Source organism: Dermacentor andersoni, chromosome 5 (assembly GCF_023375885.2).
Source record: "Dermacentor andersoni chromosome 5, qqDerAnde1_hic_scaffold, whole genome shotgun sequence".
NCBI lineage: Eukaryota > Metazoa > Arthropoda > Arachnida > Ixodida > Ixodidae > Dermacentor > Dermacentor andersoni.
In genome coordinates, this window is record NC_092818.1 from 51773789 (window position 1) to 51790759 (window position 16971).

Sequence of the window (16971 nt, forward strand, 5' to 3'; positions counted from 1 at the left end):
ATACATATCGCACGCAGGAAAGCAGAAGAAAGCAGTCTGCACGTATGACGTGGCCTCTAATTCAAAAAGTGTGATACAAAAAAAAAGGATTTTAATTTTATTCACGATACTAAGGAATGCAACCATAAGCTAGTACTGTTACCTCTTCAGTTGTTGTTATTCTCAAACCCAAAATGCTCTTTTACAGCATTACATAGGGTGCTTACATTAAAGGAAGAAATATACTGAAGTTGCTGCCAGCAACAGTAATAATGCAAACAGGTGGTTGTTTGAGGAGGAGGAATGAGGCTCAAATATTGTTTCAAGTACAAGTACAAAGAAAGACATAAAAATTTTAGCCCATGCGAAGTAAGAACTTATGAAATGTAATGAAGACATTAGTTTGAACAAGATTATCAATCGATTGTGAAAAGGTTCTCCAGCTTTTGAACAATTCTGTCGTGATTTATGCGGAGGTGGCGTAACTGTGTCAGGTGATTGTAATGACGAACGAAAAGAAATAGGGGTGAGTGATTTCACAGGTTAGCACGCATGAACTGAGCTTGGACTTGAAAGGGTGATTGGTGATTTAGCCGCAGAAATATCGCGCTGTGCGGGTTTTATACAAGACGTGAATGAGAGTGACTGCGATAAACTTTAACTTGTGAAATTGCAACGATAGTGCTTACAGATAGAGTGATCCAGGCACACACCAAGCTAAAACCGAATAGCTAGGAAGATGAAGACAAGTTAACCTATATCTATAAGAGCCGACGACGAGAAAATGGATGAAAACTGGTGAATGTGTAGCTCTAATAAAGTATCGAAGTCGAAGTACTTCGTAAAGAGTGATATACAGTTTTCGTTTATGAAGGGGTGAAAGGCTAAGAGATACTTTGCTTTCAGCGATGCTGGAATATTGTGAATGACAGATTATATTGACGCGTGTACTTATTTATTGTTTTCTCGGGGACTACATTTCACCAACTAACAACTTAGTTATCGCTCAGCGCAAAATGCGCCTGCATGATTCGAACTTATTGGAATATTATTGATGGTTCTAGGCGTTGTCTGTTGTCAACAAAACTTGCGTAATCTAATTATACTCGCCACGCGAACTGTGTAATACTTTCTTGAAGGCACGTGGGCACGAATCGACTTCTCCGGAAACTTCAATGACTCATGTATAAAAGCCGATGCAGTTGACCGGCAGATCAGATTTTGGACGATCGCTGAGTGTGTTGGCCGCTATCGTTGTGCCTTGAGTGTAACTTTCTTTCGTAGGCACCGGCTCACACAATAAAAAGTTGGCCAAGCTATTGACAGTTTTGCTGGTATGTTTCTTGACCTTTACTACAGCGTGACAATATGTTTGTTATATCTAAGCTTTACCGGTTACTGTGCCAAGCGTGGTAACCCACGAGATCTGCCATCCATATACGAGTAAGACAAATATCCCCAACGAAAGAAACATCATTCTCCCTGCGACCGATATTTAAACGTCAATAAGTTCGACTAGCATATTCACTGTCACATGACAGCGGAAGGACGTACAGCGTCCCCCTCTTCCTCTTATCCGACCTCTCATCGCTACCGGTTACACAAGTGACTAAACTTGAGCGCGTGTATGGAGGAGCATTTTCTGTTGTTTTGCGAGCGTCCGTTTTCCAACTTCCCGGGACCTTGCGTGAAAAAAAGGCATATATATTTAAGTGGCGTGTTTCTTAGTAATCGCGGTTCTTTTGATCTGTCTTTCTTTCGATCCGCTAGTCACGTGGGTCCGCGTGCCCCAATGACGAATTTACCAATGCGCTCGACACTAAGCTATTCTTGACTCTACCGAGCATAGTGCAGTGCCGCCACCTAGACTGAAGAAAATCTTTGTCGTCATACATACCTAGCGCTGAAGCCTTTCACAGTTTACAGATTGCCAGAACATACAGAATAGACAGCGGAGCGAGAAAAAAAAGCGGAAAGAACTCATGCACAATCTCCGTGACGCCTCCGATTGCTTATCACGAGCCAAGACTGTTCGAAACATGAAAATTTGTCAAAACTCCGTACTTCTTGCTGCAAGTGGCTGTGACTTTGGGAACTAATCATTAAAAAAATATTCTTTGATAAACGCAACAATTTGCAGTTATTTTTAGCTCGGCGTTAGTCTTATTGCCCTCTGCACTAGAAATGTAAGGTTTCCTGAAAGTTTCGGCTACTATAGGCTAATACAGCATAGTAAATAAAGCCGCAAGAACATCTGAAGCACACGTACCGAAATAAGACCACTCCGTGTGCTGCGAATTGTGTTCATCACTGTACCTAAAGGTTCGCAGCGCTATAATTACCTATAGTAACTTTAGTAAACTCTATGACCTGTAGCACTTGGCTGAGGAGCCCACCTGATCTTTAGCTATTTGGATAGGTGACTAGAAGATACATGGAATCATCTCGCGCTGTCACTCAAATGCGCTGGTCACTTAAGTCGATGTAGTATGCTGTCAGGAACATTAACATTTTGGGGAGGCCATCAATCGAGATGAGCAATAGGCGTTTAGAGTACTGGCGGGAAAAAAAGACGCGGAAGAAATGCCACTGCGGGCGAGAGAGAGAGAGAGAGAGATGAAGGTGAAAGGCAGGGACGTTAACCAGATGTTAGTCTCCGGTTGGCTAAGCTACACGGGGGTTGGGAGAAAGGGGTTAAAAGAGGCAAGAGGTACAGCAAATAATTATGTGCCAAAGTAGAGAAACAGAGAATGCTATACCGCAATAGATGTAAAAATTTCATGGCACACGCAGACTCTGCCTTCTTTCGTTTCTGTTCCTGTAGGTACATCAGAGCCTCTTGCACTAAAAAAATTAATAAATAAACCAGCTGCAACTATAGACATTTTGATCCTCTTAGCTCAAACTCTTTAACTGTTGGGCTGTTTGTGCTTTGGAAACGTTGGTCAAGCGTCATCTTCCTTTCAACCGCGGTTCAACACTATTTTTTCGTGCTGCTGCGACTGTCCTATGGGGACGTATTCTCGGATGATCGCTTTCGGCGATATCACTTTCAGTGCGCGTTTATCGGCTGGTTGGGCACGGCGTCAGGCGAAGGTGATAGTATCGCCGGAAGTGATCATCCGAGAATACGTCCCACGGTTTCTGAAAGACACTTGTGCCACACAATCATTCTGCATGGCCTCCAATGACTCTATTGTGATATAAGGCAAACAAAACATGCGTAACGTGCCTGCACATCTCCCCAACGATGACGCCTCTTAAGGAGTCGCTACGCGCATTAGCGGTGTGGTTTTTCTTTGCTTTATGTCTAAAGTTGTATGTTGTTTTCATTGATAAAGGTGTTACCACACGCGATGGCAGGTTATCCGGATGTATTCATGCATGTCGCAGGTAAATCACAGCTGCCTCTGCAAATAAAAAAAAAATGAAGCGGGCGATTTTGTGTTCGCACGTCCCTTCTTTGAAATACCTCGCTTTTATGCACGCATATTATTCTTTTTTGAGTTCCAAATTCTTCCCACACCGGATCGCAGCAACGCAAAAAAGCGCACTTGACATTTTCATAGCGTGGCGTGTGTTCCCTGACAGCAGAAGCAGACCCCCATCACGTCTTGAGGACAGTAGTATTTCGTGGAATGTTTGGATAAAAGTACTACTTGACAAAGTTTGCATCCTTGGCCTAATAACCAATGTATTTTTATGGTGGCCACAAAAAAAGCACATGCCGACCAAGGAGTAAGATACCTTCACACTTTTGAGGTACGGCTTCCAGAAGGTAGGGTTGTGAACTAGGCTCGCGACGGGGGCCGAAAATTGAAGTTATGTCCTTTTTTTATTAGGTTCGGCCCTGGGGAGGCGTTTTTTTTTCATGATTCTTCACGACCAGGCAGATTTTGTCAGACTCTTGACTTTGTTTTCAAATGTTCAACAAGTAGTCGACATAATTATTGCAACCGCTACTCTGTATTAAAGCCGGTTGGACTTTGTTGCTGAGCACAGCACTAAATCATGTCCGCAGTGGTTGCCTTCAGATATGGAAGAAATGTGAAAGCTGCGGTCTTTTAGACTCGCTTCAGCAGGAAAAGGGAACTACAAAGGGATATAGCACTGGGTTGATTATTTGCCGTTGCAGCATACGTCAAACATGTGTCTAACTGTGAGCATTGTCTTGGCCAGCAATAAAAGGCGCAAAAAAGAAGAATAAAGACCTAGGAGGTACCGTCGTAAATTCTCGGCAGATCACAAAATTTGGAAAGCGTCTGTTGCTGATTATTCATCATTTGAGTAGCAAATATGGTCTATATTGCGTTTATATGAACAACATAAATACGTTCACGGAGTTTTGAGAACTACCGTAAACGTGGTAACAAAGCAGACAAATGTACATTGTGCTCCGTGACCTATACCACCACTGCTCATGTACCTGGCATGAACTTCACACAATATAACGCCCCTTCTTGTGCTGCCTTATAACAATAGCTCTGGCGCCACACAAATGGCCATCGTGTTTTAAAAAGCATACTTTACCAGACTAAACTATCTTGGTATTATTTACCTTTCGGGAATCTCTAAAAGTAATTGGTAGACCGACGAGTAAAGTTCTGCATTCTAGAGGTGGAAATCAAGATCAATTAAGTGATTTGCAGCACTTTACCAGGTAGACTCTTTCGCGGCTCGGTACAGCGAAGTCTTCTTCCTATGCAAGCTCTGTTTTTGGTCATCGCAGCATCGTTGTCTTTTGTTCTTCCTTCACTTTCCATGTATTTTTATTCTCGCGGTGACAGCATCGTGGGCAATGGGTATATAAGACATTGACGAACTGTGCCTTGTCAGTGTCTCGGCTATCCGTCTTGCACGAGCTGTAGGAGTTCTCTCGGTCATCACTCAACATGAAGGCTGTATTCGCCATCTCCTTGTTGCTGGTCATCTTCGTGGCTGCAGCTTCGGCCCATCACATGGAGCTGTGTGGTAGGTTCCTCAGCGAGGCGTATCAGTTGTGCAGCTGTTCAGAAGGTCCTTGTCTCTAATCGACCTTGTGCTTTGGCGCTATCAACAAATTACTGCCATCTTTTTCGCTTCTGCGAGCTTCAGGACGTCATTTAAACCATTACCTACAGCAGTCTGGACACAAAACTACAGGGCAACTGCCGAACTCTAACAGCGCAAGATATGAAAACTTCGTTCTGTGCCTTTTGTTTTGTTACAGATAAATAGCTCACATTGAATATAATGGACAGCTTGGGGCAGTAAACGTCATCGGATTGCGATACACTCTGATAGGGGCTGCATCGTAATCAGATAGGTGCAGAAAATGAAAGTAGCCCAAGTTTATTGGTAGCGCCTCTTCAGCACTACTTAGCAGCGAAGAGCTTTATCTTCGGAGTTAGAAATTAGTGAGTCATTGAAGGAATAAATTATTATTAAGGCATGATTTCTTTGTCCCAGTAAGCCAGGGAATGGTACTCTTTATCGACGTTTCAAATGCTTGAAGAAGAGTAAAAGCAGCTCTATCGCCTTCAATACTTCAGCAGACAAGCTTCAGCTTTTCAGAGACCCTGTTTGTTTTTTCCTTTGACTCTACTCCAGGATAGTATTACTAGTCGTAGAACTACAGACCTATTTCTTAGTTAATTGAGGGCAATCATCAGGGACGGTATTCTTTTTCAGGCTAGTGCATACAGAACATAACTTATCGCTGCCAAAACTCAGTACTTTTGCGTACTGTTGTGGCAATTAAGGAAAGACTGCTTCGCACGCTCTCACCCTTCTCCCAGTTATGGTCGAGGCGTGTCGCAAAAATTGCTGTACCGTTCGCGCGAAAATAAAGCGTAAAGTTGACAGTTCATATACCGGCATCTAAATACAAATAGCTTTTACGTACAAAGTGGGCTTTACATTATGCCAGTTGAAAAACATATAGCTCTCTATTGGGCGTGATGTCAACAATTTCGCTCATTTTATTTGTAATTCATTATCTTTTTTCCTGTGTGTTCCAGGTAAGAGCCATACCGAGCTGGACAGGGAGCTGCAATGTATTACGCGACGCATATCTCGACGCGTGAGTGCCCCTTTGTGAACTAGCTTGGCTGCTCCCAGTTATAAAGAAGCCATGTCTTTTAACAAGTATATCCCACTGCACTCACACGTTTATCCTCTCGACATCCCGCCTCGTCTGAAAAAAAGTACTAGCAGCGTTACGACTCCAGTGTGGTGGTCACTCTGTTTCAATGACAATCCACGGCAATTTCTGAGCGAGAATCAGGATACACATAAACAGCTATTCTCGGTATGCGCATGAATGCACTGGAGCGAGGGTGTGTTTCTCAAGCATTGCCTTGCAATGGGAGTCAGAGAGCACATTCTAGCCATGCAACACCTTTTTAACTCGACAAAGAGCTGTGCTACAGTGGGTGAAGTGGAAAAAAGAGCTTGCAATCTATACCCCATAAATAAAGATCATGTAACGTCAATCAATGTAATGTGCGCAAGCCAGTTTTGTAGTGATAGCATAACGTGAATTTTAAGAAAAGAAACAAACAACCACGATAGCCATACGCGCATCCCACATAAGCGAAAACAGATTCTGCTCCCGGCAGAATATGCTTTCTGCCGGCTATATGAGCCAAATATTACGAGCAATTTGAGAGCAGGCACCAAGTGGGGATCTGATACTAATTTATAACATCAGTCGAGCTATCCTTGCAGTTCCAAATCGTGTTTAATTGCTGAATATATTAGTCTAGGGAGGGTGTCACGTATTTGTTTCTTATCGATTACTACACCAAATAACATCTGCCATAGCAATCTACAAGGTCAAAGATTAAGGCTTCAAGATACTCTTCCAAATGATTCGGTAGAGGGAAGCCGCACTTTGCGCAGACGCACCAATCTCTGAGCAAACGCATTCTGATCTTTCCTAATCAATGGTTTCTGGTCAATGAGTAAGTATGGCTTGTATGACGTAGCCTATGAAATAATTTTTTGTCTCAACTTGCGTAAAGCAGTTTAATATTTCGCTGAACTAAACGTTTTTTCATGGATTTCGGATGACGTAACGTATTACAGTATTGCACTTAGCAGCCTCTTAGCTTATTCAAACTTTAACAGAAATGAAAGCTGCCGAAACTTAAAATGCGAGTTCGCTACTACGGCATATTTATTTTAGTCACTTATGACTAGGCGCTGGCCTTCTTAAATTGGATCAAAGTTTGACACGAGCCAGTACATGTAATAATTATACCTAAAGGTTACTTTGAAGATTTACATTTAAAGAAACATAAACATGCAATCAAGTGATTGGCAAGGAAACAACTTCTTAAATGGCAGATATAGGTTTCTTATTGAAGATAATATGTACGTTCACCGAAAGCAACAATTTACAGGGTACCGTGTGCTCATTGGAGCATCTCCCCGTCTGCAAAGATTGCTTAGAGCTCAAATGGACGGCATTACTAAAATTTACAGGAGCTTATGTGTATCTCCGCAACGAAAAGTTGGAATTAGGGTATTCCACAATGCGAACTTGGCTAACCAAACTTTCAGCAACAAAACTGATATGTGCTCATGAAGGGACGAAAAAAAATATAAGTGTTACATTAAGACGTAGCTCCAAATTCAGTGGGGATTAGAAGTAAAGTTTGGGTATATGACGTTAACTTTAAAGGTGTAATTAGAAGGCAAAATTGTAGCTATGCAGGTGGCGCAATGTACAGCGCCGATAATCGGTTGTTTGTAGGAATAATAATATGAATGCCAAAATAGGGAAACCTGCACTTATTGATGGTAGAATATTAGGTGAAAAAAAAGAGATTTACGATGAAAACTGATGGCAAAGACTCGGTGTATTTCAAGCAGAAAACCTACCTTGTGGTCTAGATGCACTTATACGGCACTGCATGACAATCGCACGTAGTAAATAATCAAGAAAAAAAATCATATACACTCCAGGTTAAACGTGTGATTCTTTTTTTCATGTGACCCTCAGTAAGAGCCCTAGTTATTACAATTCGCGGAGATTTTACGCCAACTGTTCTTCTATTCCGTGAGTTCAATTTTCAGCGGGGAACATTTACACTGAACAGCTTCTTTATGAATCAATACATTCGTTTCTTCTTCTAATTTTACGCCAACTTGAGAGAATTGGTTTTCTAGTGCATGGAATTGCTGTGCTGACTACGTTAGAATAAATTTGTATGTTTTTGCATGTATACAACTTGCTTTACAGACTAACCAAGCTTTTGCCCATGCCGTGTGGATGTTGCGATGCCCTACGTATGCCTGTGCGATAAGGAGGATGTGCTCGTATAATGACTTGGTATGTGTCCGAGTTTACATTCAGTCGGCACTCGTCCTATGAATGACATTCGCGCTAGTTGTGAGAGCTCGTCAGATCGCTACTGCACTTTCAAATTCACTGACATATGATATAATTTAAGAACAACGCTAGTTGAAGCAATATAATTTCGGATAAAGGTTGCCTTTATTGACCAATTGCACACAATTGCATGTCATTGAATAAAACAAGTGAATAAATATAATAGCTCGTATGCTGTAATTTTCCTTGCGTGCGCAAGCTCCTATGCATTTCCGTGGCCTCCCATTACACCAGTCAGCTTAAAAACAAAAGCTCGCAGATAAAGTAATCCCCAGTCTGAAGAAATCGGATGTATTGCACGATGCTTAACACGAAAGCTTTTATCAGGAAAAGTCCAGACGGCTGTGGTAAAAGCACTTTTCACGACGTTGTTGTGTCCAGCAGTGTATGAAAGAGCAGTATCGTGCGGATCTTTTTTTTCACTTTTGAAAAGCACATGTTTTATTGGGGCATAGTTTACCTCACGTATTCTCGATCGTATTGCTTAGCTATTGGATCATATTTGACGCTTATTTTTGCCACCATACTTCTACGGGACTATATATTTTTTCTGTGTGGCCAGATTAGACTCATTCCCACTTTTGCTCCCGTAGAGTATTTCGCAGCATTCCCCTGTGGCATATGTTGTGCCATAGCCTAGTACTCGTGGCCTGTTTCTGCATGTAATGCTCAAAATTGTACTGGCTGTTTTCTTGTCATATCTTATGCGATACTTACCGCGCGCTTGCATGACGCGAATATATTTTGGTAGTCCTAAGGAAGCTTCATTCTTTCCGATTTTTAAATCTTATTATTGGTCACATAGACACCTAAGATGTAAACCTGCAACTTATCAAATTCAAAGTTATGTTCCTTGCTTCTAGCAGAAAGTGTTCGGGCTGTTCTTGGCCTAAATATAGCATTGCAGTACGATCGTACTTTATTAGCAGGAGCTGTGGGTGTTAAATTACGGTTAATGTAGCGTGTAGACCTCACATGGACCTGTAAAGGCGCGTGCATTACAGCGATTAGGTTATCTATGTCGCCGAACACCGCTGAACGCATAGTGAACAACGTCAATTATCCTTAGTATCCCAGCCTTGCCCAAATCATCTATGTGATACACCCCTCAAGATCATTCTATCAGTGGGCCAACGTATGTTTTGAATGATGCCGGTAATTTATGTTACCATCACAGTACCTTTCGACCAAGAACTCGCAATCAATAACCAGGCCACGCGCTGCCCCTCAATGTTTTTTTGCGCATACCGAAGCACCTTGATGATATCTCTGGCTTCACTGGAGTTTCTGCTGTCATGCCGGCACTCGACTGATATGCCCACCCCTTTGCTGTCTCATCATCCAGTATATTATCAATCTTATGATATTATCCAAAATTATCTTTCCAATTCGCTAACAATATTGTACACTGTGAAAAGCCCATAACAGTGCACGTGTAGTACTATCTATTCTAATAGAGGCGCGGCTTCCTCGGCTCCTCTCTTGTACTTGTTTGCATTATTTATCAGCTTAAGTAAACTTGTGCTTGTGGCTTTCATCGGGATCACCCATAATTTTTTTTCTAACGCTTTGTTTACTTTTTTTGCTTGTATTTCTCGACAACTGGGCTTTGTGTTTATTAGTTCTTGCTGGTGGTGCTCCAATGTACACTGTAATGACATAACTCCAGAAAATCTCACATAAGTCCTTACATTTCTATTGGTTACAGCAATGTACTACACCACGTATAACCTATTCGACAAATAAAAATATGCACATAGCATACACAAGCGGGAACGCAGATGTGATCTCTGAAAATGAAAAGCCCCAGACACCCCCGAATAAAAAGATACAGTGCCTGTTGTATAACCACATCAAACTACCGATACAGCTAGTAAGGTACAGACCAAAGCTGCAAATAAAGCTTGACATTATATCCTACTGTCTTCCACTTTGATTGCACTAGTGCAGCATTCATAGAATAAGTAAAAAGCGAAGAGCATTAACAGAGATCAGCACGACTTCCATCATTGAGATGTACAGACTGACGCCGTGTAGTAACGTTCACAACTGAGATCAATTCTGCCCTCTGCGCGGTCAATAATAAAACTAGAGCAATCTATTAGCCAAATTTACTCCTTATATCCCCAGTAAATCCACGTTTATACAGATGGTTCGTGTCATAAAAATTCCTCGACTTCAGCATTCGTCATTCCACATTTAGCGCTAGAGCAAACATTTAAATTAACCCGAGAGACATCTTCCACCGTGGCAGAACTGTTTGCAATCCTGTGTGCTTTGCGTTTCATAACATCCGAAAAACATTCACAAAAATGGGTTATATTTAGTGGTTCGCAAGACGCTCTCACATTACTACAGAGAAATAAGAAAAATTCTTTGAACACTTCGCTATTGTATGAGACACTCAAAGAACTTACAAAAGCAAGCGCAATGAACCACGTAATTGCATTTCAGTGGATACCTGGGCACTGCAATATTCCTGGTAATACTGCAGCGGACGCAGCTGCGAATCGAGCGCACAATAACGCGGAGACAACCAATCTTCCTCTATTGCGTAGCGAAGTCCGTCTGCTCCTGAGACAGATTTCTTGTCGCCTCAGCAAAACTACCTGGTTTGATCAGCAAACTAAAAACTCGGAGTTATACTTTATAGACCCGTGTATACACTTATCAATGCCGGAAAATCTAAGAGACAACAGAAAATTTGAAACATTGGTACACCGCCTGCGTCTTCTTGTACAGGATAACACTTCTTGTACAGGATAAAACGTGTCTCTAGTCCGCAGTGTTCTTGTGGCCATGCAGACGAAGATGTGAATCATCTTCTTCTCGAGTGCACGAAATACGATACACAAAGAAGGGTACTGCAAGCAAATTTGTTGATGTTAGACAGAAGACCATGCACTCTAAAAAAGATACTTGGCCCATGGCCGACTGCAGGCCTTCAAAAAAGAGCGTTTCTTGCTCTGAAAAAGTTTTTAGAGGACACCAGCATTTTGGGAAAATATTAGGTATCAGATGATCCGAATACGCTAAATGAGTAACACAAGCGTTGTCCGTGGTTCATAATTGGTTTATGTGGTGATCGCAACTTTTACGCAATATGTATATTTCTGTTCTGTATTGCAGTGCATTACATGTGTTGTGTGTTTTGGCTGTACAAAATATCTAACTTTATATATGCGTACGTGGACTGAACTAATGCACAGAACTTTGAGACTGATGTACTGTTGGACTGTATATTTTTTTATTCATCCAGTGTTCTACTGAGTGCCATATATCGTGTCGCTATTCTCCCTTTTTACGCAAATTTGTTTCCTTCGCCAAGTGACAAGGTGTAGCCGGTGCCACCATAAAGGCGCCAACCTCTCCTAATATTTACTTCAATAAAAAAAAAGCGTTCAATACACACGGCATAGTTGTGTGGTTTGTCTGAACCGGTAACAACGTCCTCAGAGGGATGTGTAGTAAATTCCTGCACAATGGTAATTTTTGTTATTTTGTTGCAAGGTGCAAGCGAGCTTAGTCGATTGGCTTTATTGTTTGCTCTATTTCTGCATTAGCTGCTTTGAGGTTAAGCATTTACTGAATATATATATATATATCTATCTATCTATATATATATATATATATATATATATATATATACATATATGGGGAGAAACCTACTAGCAACCACGACGGCGAGCACAGTAAGCTGTTTCGAAATATGCATGCTGTATTACAGCTCCAGTGTCTTTGAAGGCGTAATTTGTTACAATAAGCATAATCTTATATTTATATAAGCCGATTCGACAGGTGCTCCGTGGAAAGTGACTGCCATCCTCTGCTCCCGCCGACGACTCCCTTTTCCGTATCCATCACAGGGTGAGATGGCGGCGGGAGAAGTAGAAGACTTCCGTTTCCGAGCGCTCCAGCCCAGCACGTAAACCTTAAGACGCCCCAAGACAAGCTTGTGACAGCCCGTGTATTTCGAAGTGCTGTAGTAGTTCGAGGTAGGCGACGCACGCGCATAACGCGGTTGCACGAAAGTACGCGCACTGTACAAAGGCACTTTTGTAAAGGCGGTGAAAGACCGACCCCCCACCACCGACCACCAGGAAAATTCGCATTTAGCCCACAAAAGCATTTCGTATTTCAGGTTATGTGTCTCTACTCTATTCAGCATTCTTCATTGGTTAGATCACCCCTGACATCTATAAAATTGTCTGGTGACCGGGAAATGTTTATACCATTATTGTTTTCCAGCATATGTTTTATATATATATACATATTGAATAGATAATAATTTTTTCCCTAGCTCTTCATTGCTCAAATTAAGCCGTAGCAGTATTTACATAAACAAGATAAATATATTGAGTATAACTAAGAGATGTCATGGCAAGAAATAGCGACTGACTTTCCTGACTCATTGTAACACAATATATAATAGCGACTACGTTTCAATATTCAACGATTTCTATCTATTACATCTGGTACAGTTCTTTCAGAAAATAAGCGCTTTCAAGGCAATACGCGATGAAACAGCTCTTTTTGTATCATCCCGAATATTTCCTTCTTCTTTGAAGTGTACGAAGTTTTTCTTTTCCTTATATGTGTATGACAAGTTTTCAACGGTGCAGACAGGTACTTTTGGTGCGTATGCAACATATTCAGCACTAACGACCTGCCATGCCTCTTTCTTTTAATTCAGGAGGGAGCCATGGCCTATTTCTTTACTGTAAGTGTATTTCTCTATTTATTTTTTGTTCATTTCTCACAACGAGCCATTGGCCCACATGGTGGTGAGACCGGTTACTGAAATAGTTCTTGAAATGTCTGTTACCATAGATAGTAATATCTGTGGTGCTTGATTATGCACGCTTAAGAGGTTTCCGAGAGCAATTCAATCAATAATTATCCATAAACAAAGACGGACAAATACATCGCGGCAAGTGTAGCACGTGGCTCCAGACAAGCCCAGTCTTTACGTGTAAGCATACGTATTCGAACTCATTAGGAACCACGAACGCTGTGGTTCAAAAGTGGCCTCGAAAGATTTACTACTGTTTCAGGATGCCATATGCTGCATGATGCAAGCGATGACAACACAAAGTCACGGATTGTTAAAAATAACTGCAGCTCAAGCACACGGCATTGTGGCGTCTGGTATACAGTATTCAGGACGATTCAATGTCGTTAACCACAGTTACAAGCATGATGAGCTTATTCTAAGATCTTCTATTAATGCTTCTACATGCAGAATATGAATGCATCTTTAACAGGCAAAGTGGGTGCAGCTGGAAATCTTTTGACCAATACCAGAGGGATAATGGCGAAAAGGCGTCGAATCAGAAATAATTATATTTCTTTTGTTTTGTCTGATCATGCATAATCAGCGCGTAGACGTCATATAAAATTGGGACTTATCGTGGTTTTCATGACGTCGCATAGAAGACATACTGGCGAAGGGGAGATGGTCCGAAAATTGTTTGACCAATCTCTGAGGGCTGATTGCAGAATCGAAATAGAAAACTTAGGAATAGTCATACGCTATAGCACCCCAAGTCAGTGTTATGGCTGCGCTCATTGAATAATAAATGTCACGAAAGTAGATGACGTACTGTATTAAACCATCACCTTTGTCAGAAAGCCACAAAAGAAGAGGAATGGGAGAAATAAACTGTGCTTCGTTTAAAGATTAAAGGATGAAAGTAGCCACGCGGATCGAAACATATTTGGCTGGTGAGCTGAAGCACCAATATAAGATTTGAGGCCTGGAATTTAAACAAAGGCCTTGTTTACATATACGTATAGCCTGCTTTGACCAATACAAAGGGACTTGGGATTTAAAAAGTGATTTGTGCGAAGGCACTACACGGTCCTGCTGTAAGAGGACTCGTAAGAAACATCTTTATTACTGGAGTTATCACTCCTTAGAGGCCTGCAGCTCTTGAAAATTCACCAAGGACATATTGTCTATGATCCGATGTCAGTGTTATTTAGGTTTTATGTGATTACGCACTGTAAAATAGCGTCTGCCATAGAATTGTGTTTCCTTAATAACAATTGGTAGGGACGCTTTGACAAATTTGGTGAGTCCCAAAGTGTGTACTTTGTGATTGTATAACTCACCGGTACTAAATGAACTACCAAACTTTGAAAAATGCTTGCAGAACAGCGCACCATGAAAAGACGCATTTAAAAAGTTACCACAATCGCTTTTTGCTTGACGTCAGGTAGATATTGGTAAAAGAATGAGGTGTCTCTGCTCTATTTCATTGTCGCGATATCGTCTGCGTCTTTTCGAGCTGCTAGACTTTCCGCAGCGAATGTCCAATTGTGAAAAAGTTGTCCCAGTTCCGCCATATTAGCACGAGATACTTTGAGAATGCTGTTTGCCTTTTTCTCCCTCGCCGGTTTCTGCTTGGTTCGCCGAGAGTTAAGGAGCAATGACAGGCCACATAAATGCACTAGTGAAGCAAATGACTTCACGGAAAGGCGCACAAGACAGGATGACCGGAAACCGCATATTCATGCCACAGAAGAAACCTGGGACGCAGTCGCAACAACAATTGAACTCCTAATAAACAAAAAGAGCCTCGAGCTTTATTGAGAAACTACTAATGCAGAGAATGTCAGGACGGATTGTGCAAGAAGTTTCCACATTGACTTTCGTTTCGTTTCTTTCACTTGCTCTCAGGGTCCTAAAGCCAATACAGACTGCACACTTATTAATCGGCGCAAAAAGAACGGAAGATACAGGGCTCGAAGGACATAGGACGAGCACTGTCTAACAAATGAACTTAATTGAACAAAACACTTGAAAAATAAAACATGCCCAACAGGCCCAATACAGATGGGTAACTGCAGAACAAATATCTTTACTGAAACAAACTATGGTCAAAAAAAGGAGCAGCTCATGGTCTAAAATGGATGTGATGGAATTTAAAAAGCTATTGGAGTGTTTCCTAATATTAAACACAATAAAGTTATGTCACAGGTTGCACTTGCACTGAGGCGTCTTAACTTGCAGGATGACAGGTAGCTCGGACTCGTAAAAAGATATTTCAATTTGTTATTATTGCAGTACATCTTGCAGAACATTATACGCAGGAACGTTGTCACCTAGGAGGAAGGTCTCGAAGATCAAGTGCTCGCTTCATGCAAGAGAAGCTGGTAAAAGCATATTAATTACGGAGGCTAAATTGAGTGGAATGACTCTAAATCGATTCTAATATGTTAGCTAAATATTGCGCGGAACTCTTATGATGGACGCGTATTGAAGCTTGGAACATAACACACACAGTCGTAGCTCCAATAAGTCGGTAACGATGCGGAACATCCTGCGAATAGGAAGAGTCATTACGTTAGGTTTTTTTTAGTAACGTGCTGATGTTGAAAATTGAAATGTTCGCCAAGTATAAAACGCGGACTTCACTGCGCATCTTTCAGCGCACTGAAAAACTTGTCCTTATAAGCCGGAATATAATTAGATGAAGATACTGGGCAGAAGATAAAATGGGACGCGAGCTAATAGTAGCATTTTACATAAAAAATGAAGTAGTGCATGTAACGCGGAGCTTACTTTCATTGGATCTACCAAATGATCCTGCTAGCCTTCATAATCGCCCTCGGTAGTGTCAGGTTCTCCTTCGTGTTGAAAACACTATATATAATCTCGCTGTCTTTCAAACAAAATTGTTAGTAGCATCTGTGACGTGTCCTGCCCTTCTTTGTAATAGTGCCTTCGCGCCGCATTATGTCGGTAAGCAAACACCAACAAGCCCAAGAAGTCCCTCTACATAATAAAAATCGGAATAGAACAATTGTCACTGAAGTCGTTACGTGCGGCGTGCAGAGCCTTGCATTTTTGTTCATTGTTTCAACAGTTCTAACCAATTTGAACGCAGCCATCTAAAAGATCCCACCGAAAGAGATCGACTGCAATTTCCTAACGGGCACGAAGTGAGGAAGGGTTGAGCCCGTGAATATGGCCACGGCCGAATTTAAGTTAGCGTTGGTTATTTCAGAGCTGCTGTTCGAATTTCATAGACACCACAATAAAAGACAAAACAAAAACTCAACACTAACTCAAAGTTTGCAGTAACAGTGTTCGCTCTTTAAACTTATTTCATAATTAACTTGCCAACGGGTTCTTTTATTACAGCGTTGCCAGATCAGGCAAATTCACAATGCGGCAACAGCGTGTGATCGCAGTGCCCACGAAGGCAGCGGCTGGCAGCCAAGGTGGTGGCAGGCCCTATTCCCTGGATATGGCTCTTGGTCTAACCCTTCCCAAAACTGGTTTTGAAGAGACACCGTTGCCTATGGAAAACTCTGGCCGTCAGTGTGAAAATAAAATAGCAAAATAAACACTGCCTGCTTCAGCATGTGACCTCATTCCGTGTATGGCGTGAAACATTTCTTCTATGCCCAGACTTCAATATGACCGAATATACGCATGTTTCAAAGAAAAATTTTTGCGCACTCAGGCGCGCTTAAGAAGCCATAGCCTCGAAATACCATCCCATTCTCCGCAATCCAGGCTAGGATATGATAGATAAACTTTATTGAGAAATAACCAGAAATATTGCTAGTTGTCGGGGCCCCGGTGCAGGGCTCCACTGGCTCTT

At 41.7% G+C, this 16971-nt stretch overlaps 1 protein-coding gene across 1 annotated transcript; it reads left to right on the forward strand.

Annotated features, from left to right (window-relative positions):
• The first annotated feature begins 4813 nt into the window (after positions 1-4813).
• Positions 4814-16738, forward strand: LOC126530296 (antimicrobial peptide microplusin-like). The gene is made up of 5 exons (XM_050177611.3): positions 4814-4950; positions 5979-6040; positions 8207-8296; positions 13050-13076; positions 16506-16738. Exons 1-5 carry the CDS (start codon positions 4872-4874, stop codon positions 16647-16649), a joined length of 402 nt encoding a protein of 133 aa, XP_050033568.1. The 5' UTR covers positions 4814-4871; the 3' UTR covers positions 16650-16738.
• The last annotated feature ends 233 nt before the right edge of the window (positions 16739-16971 follow it).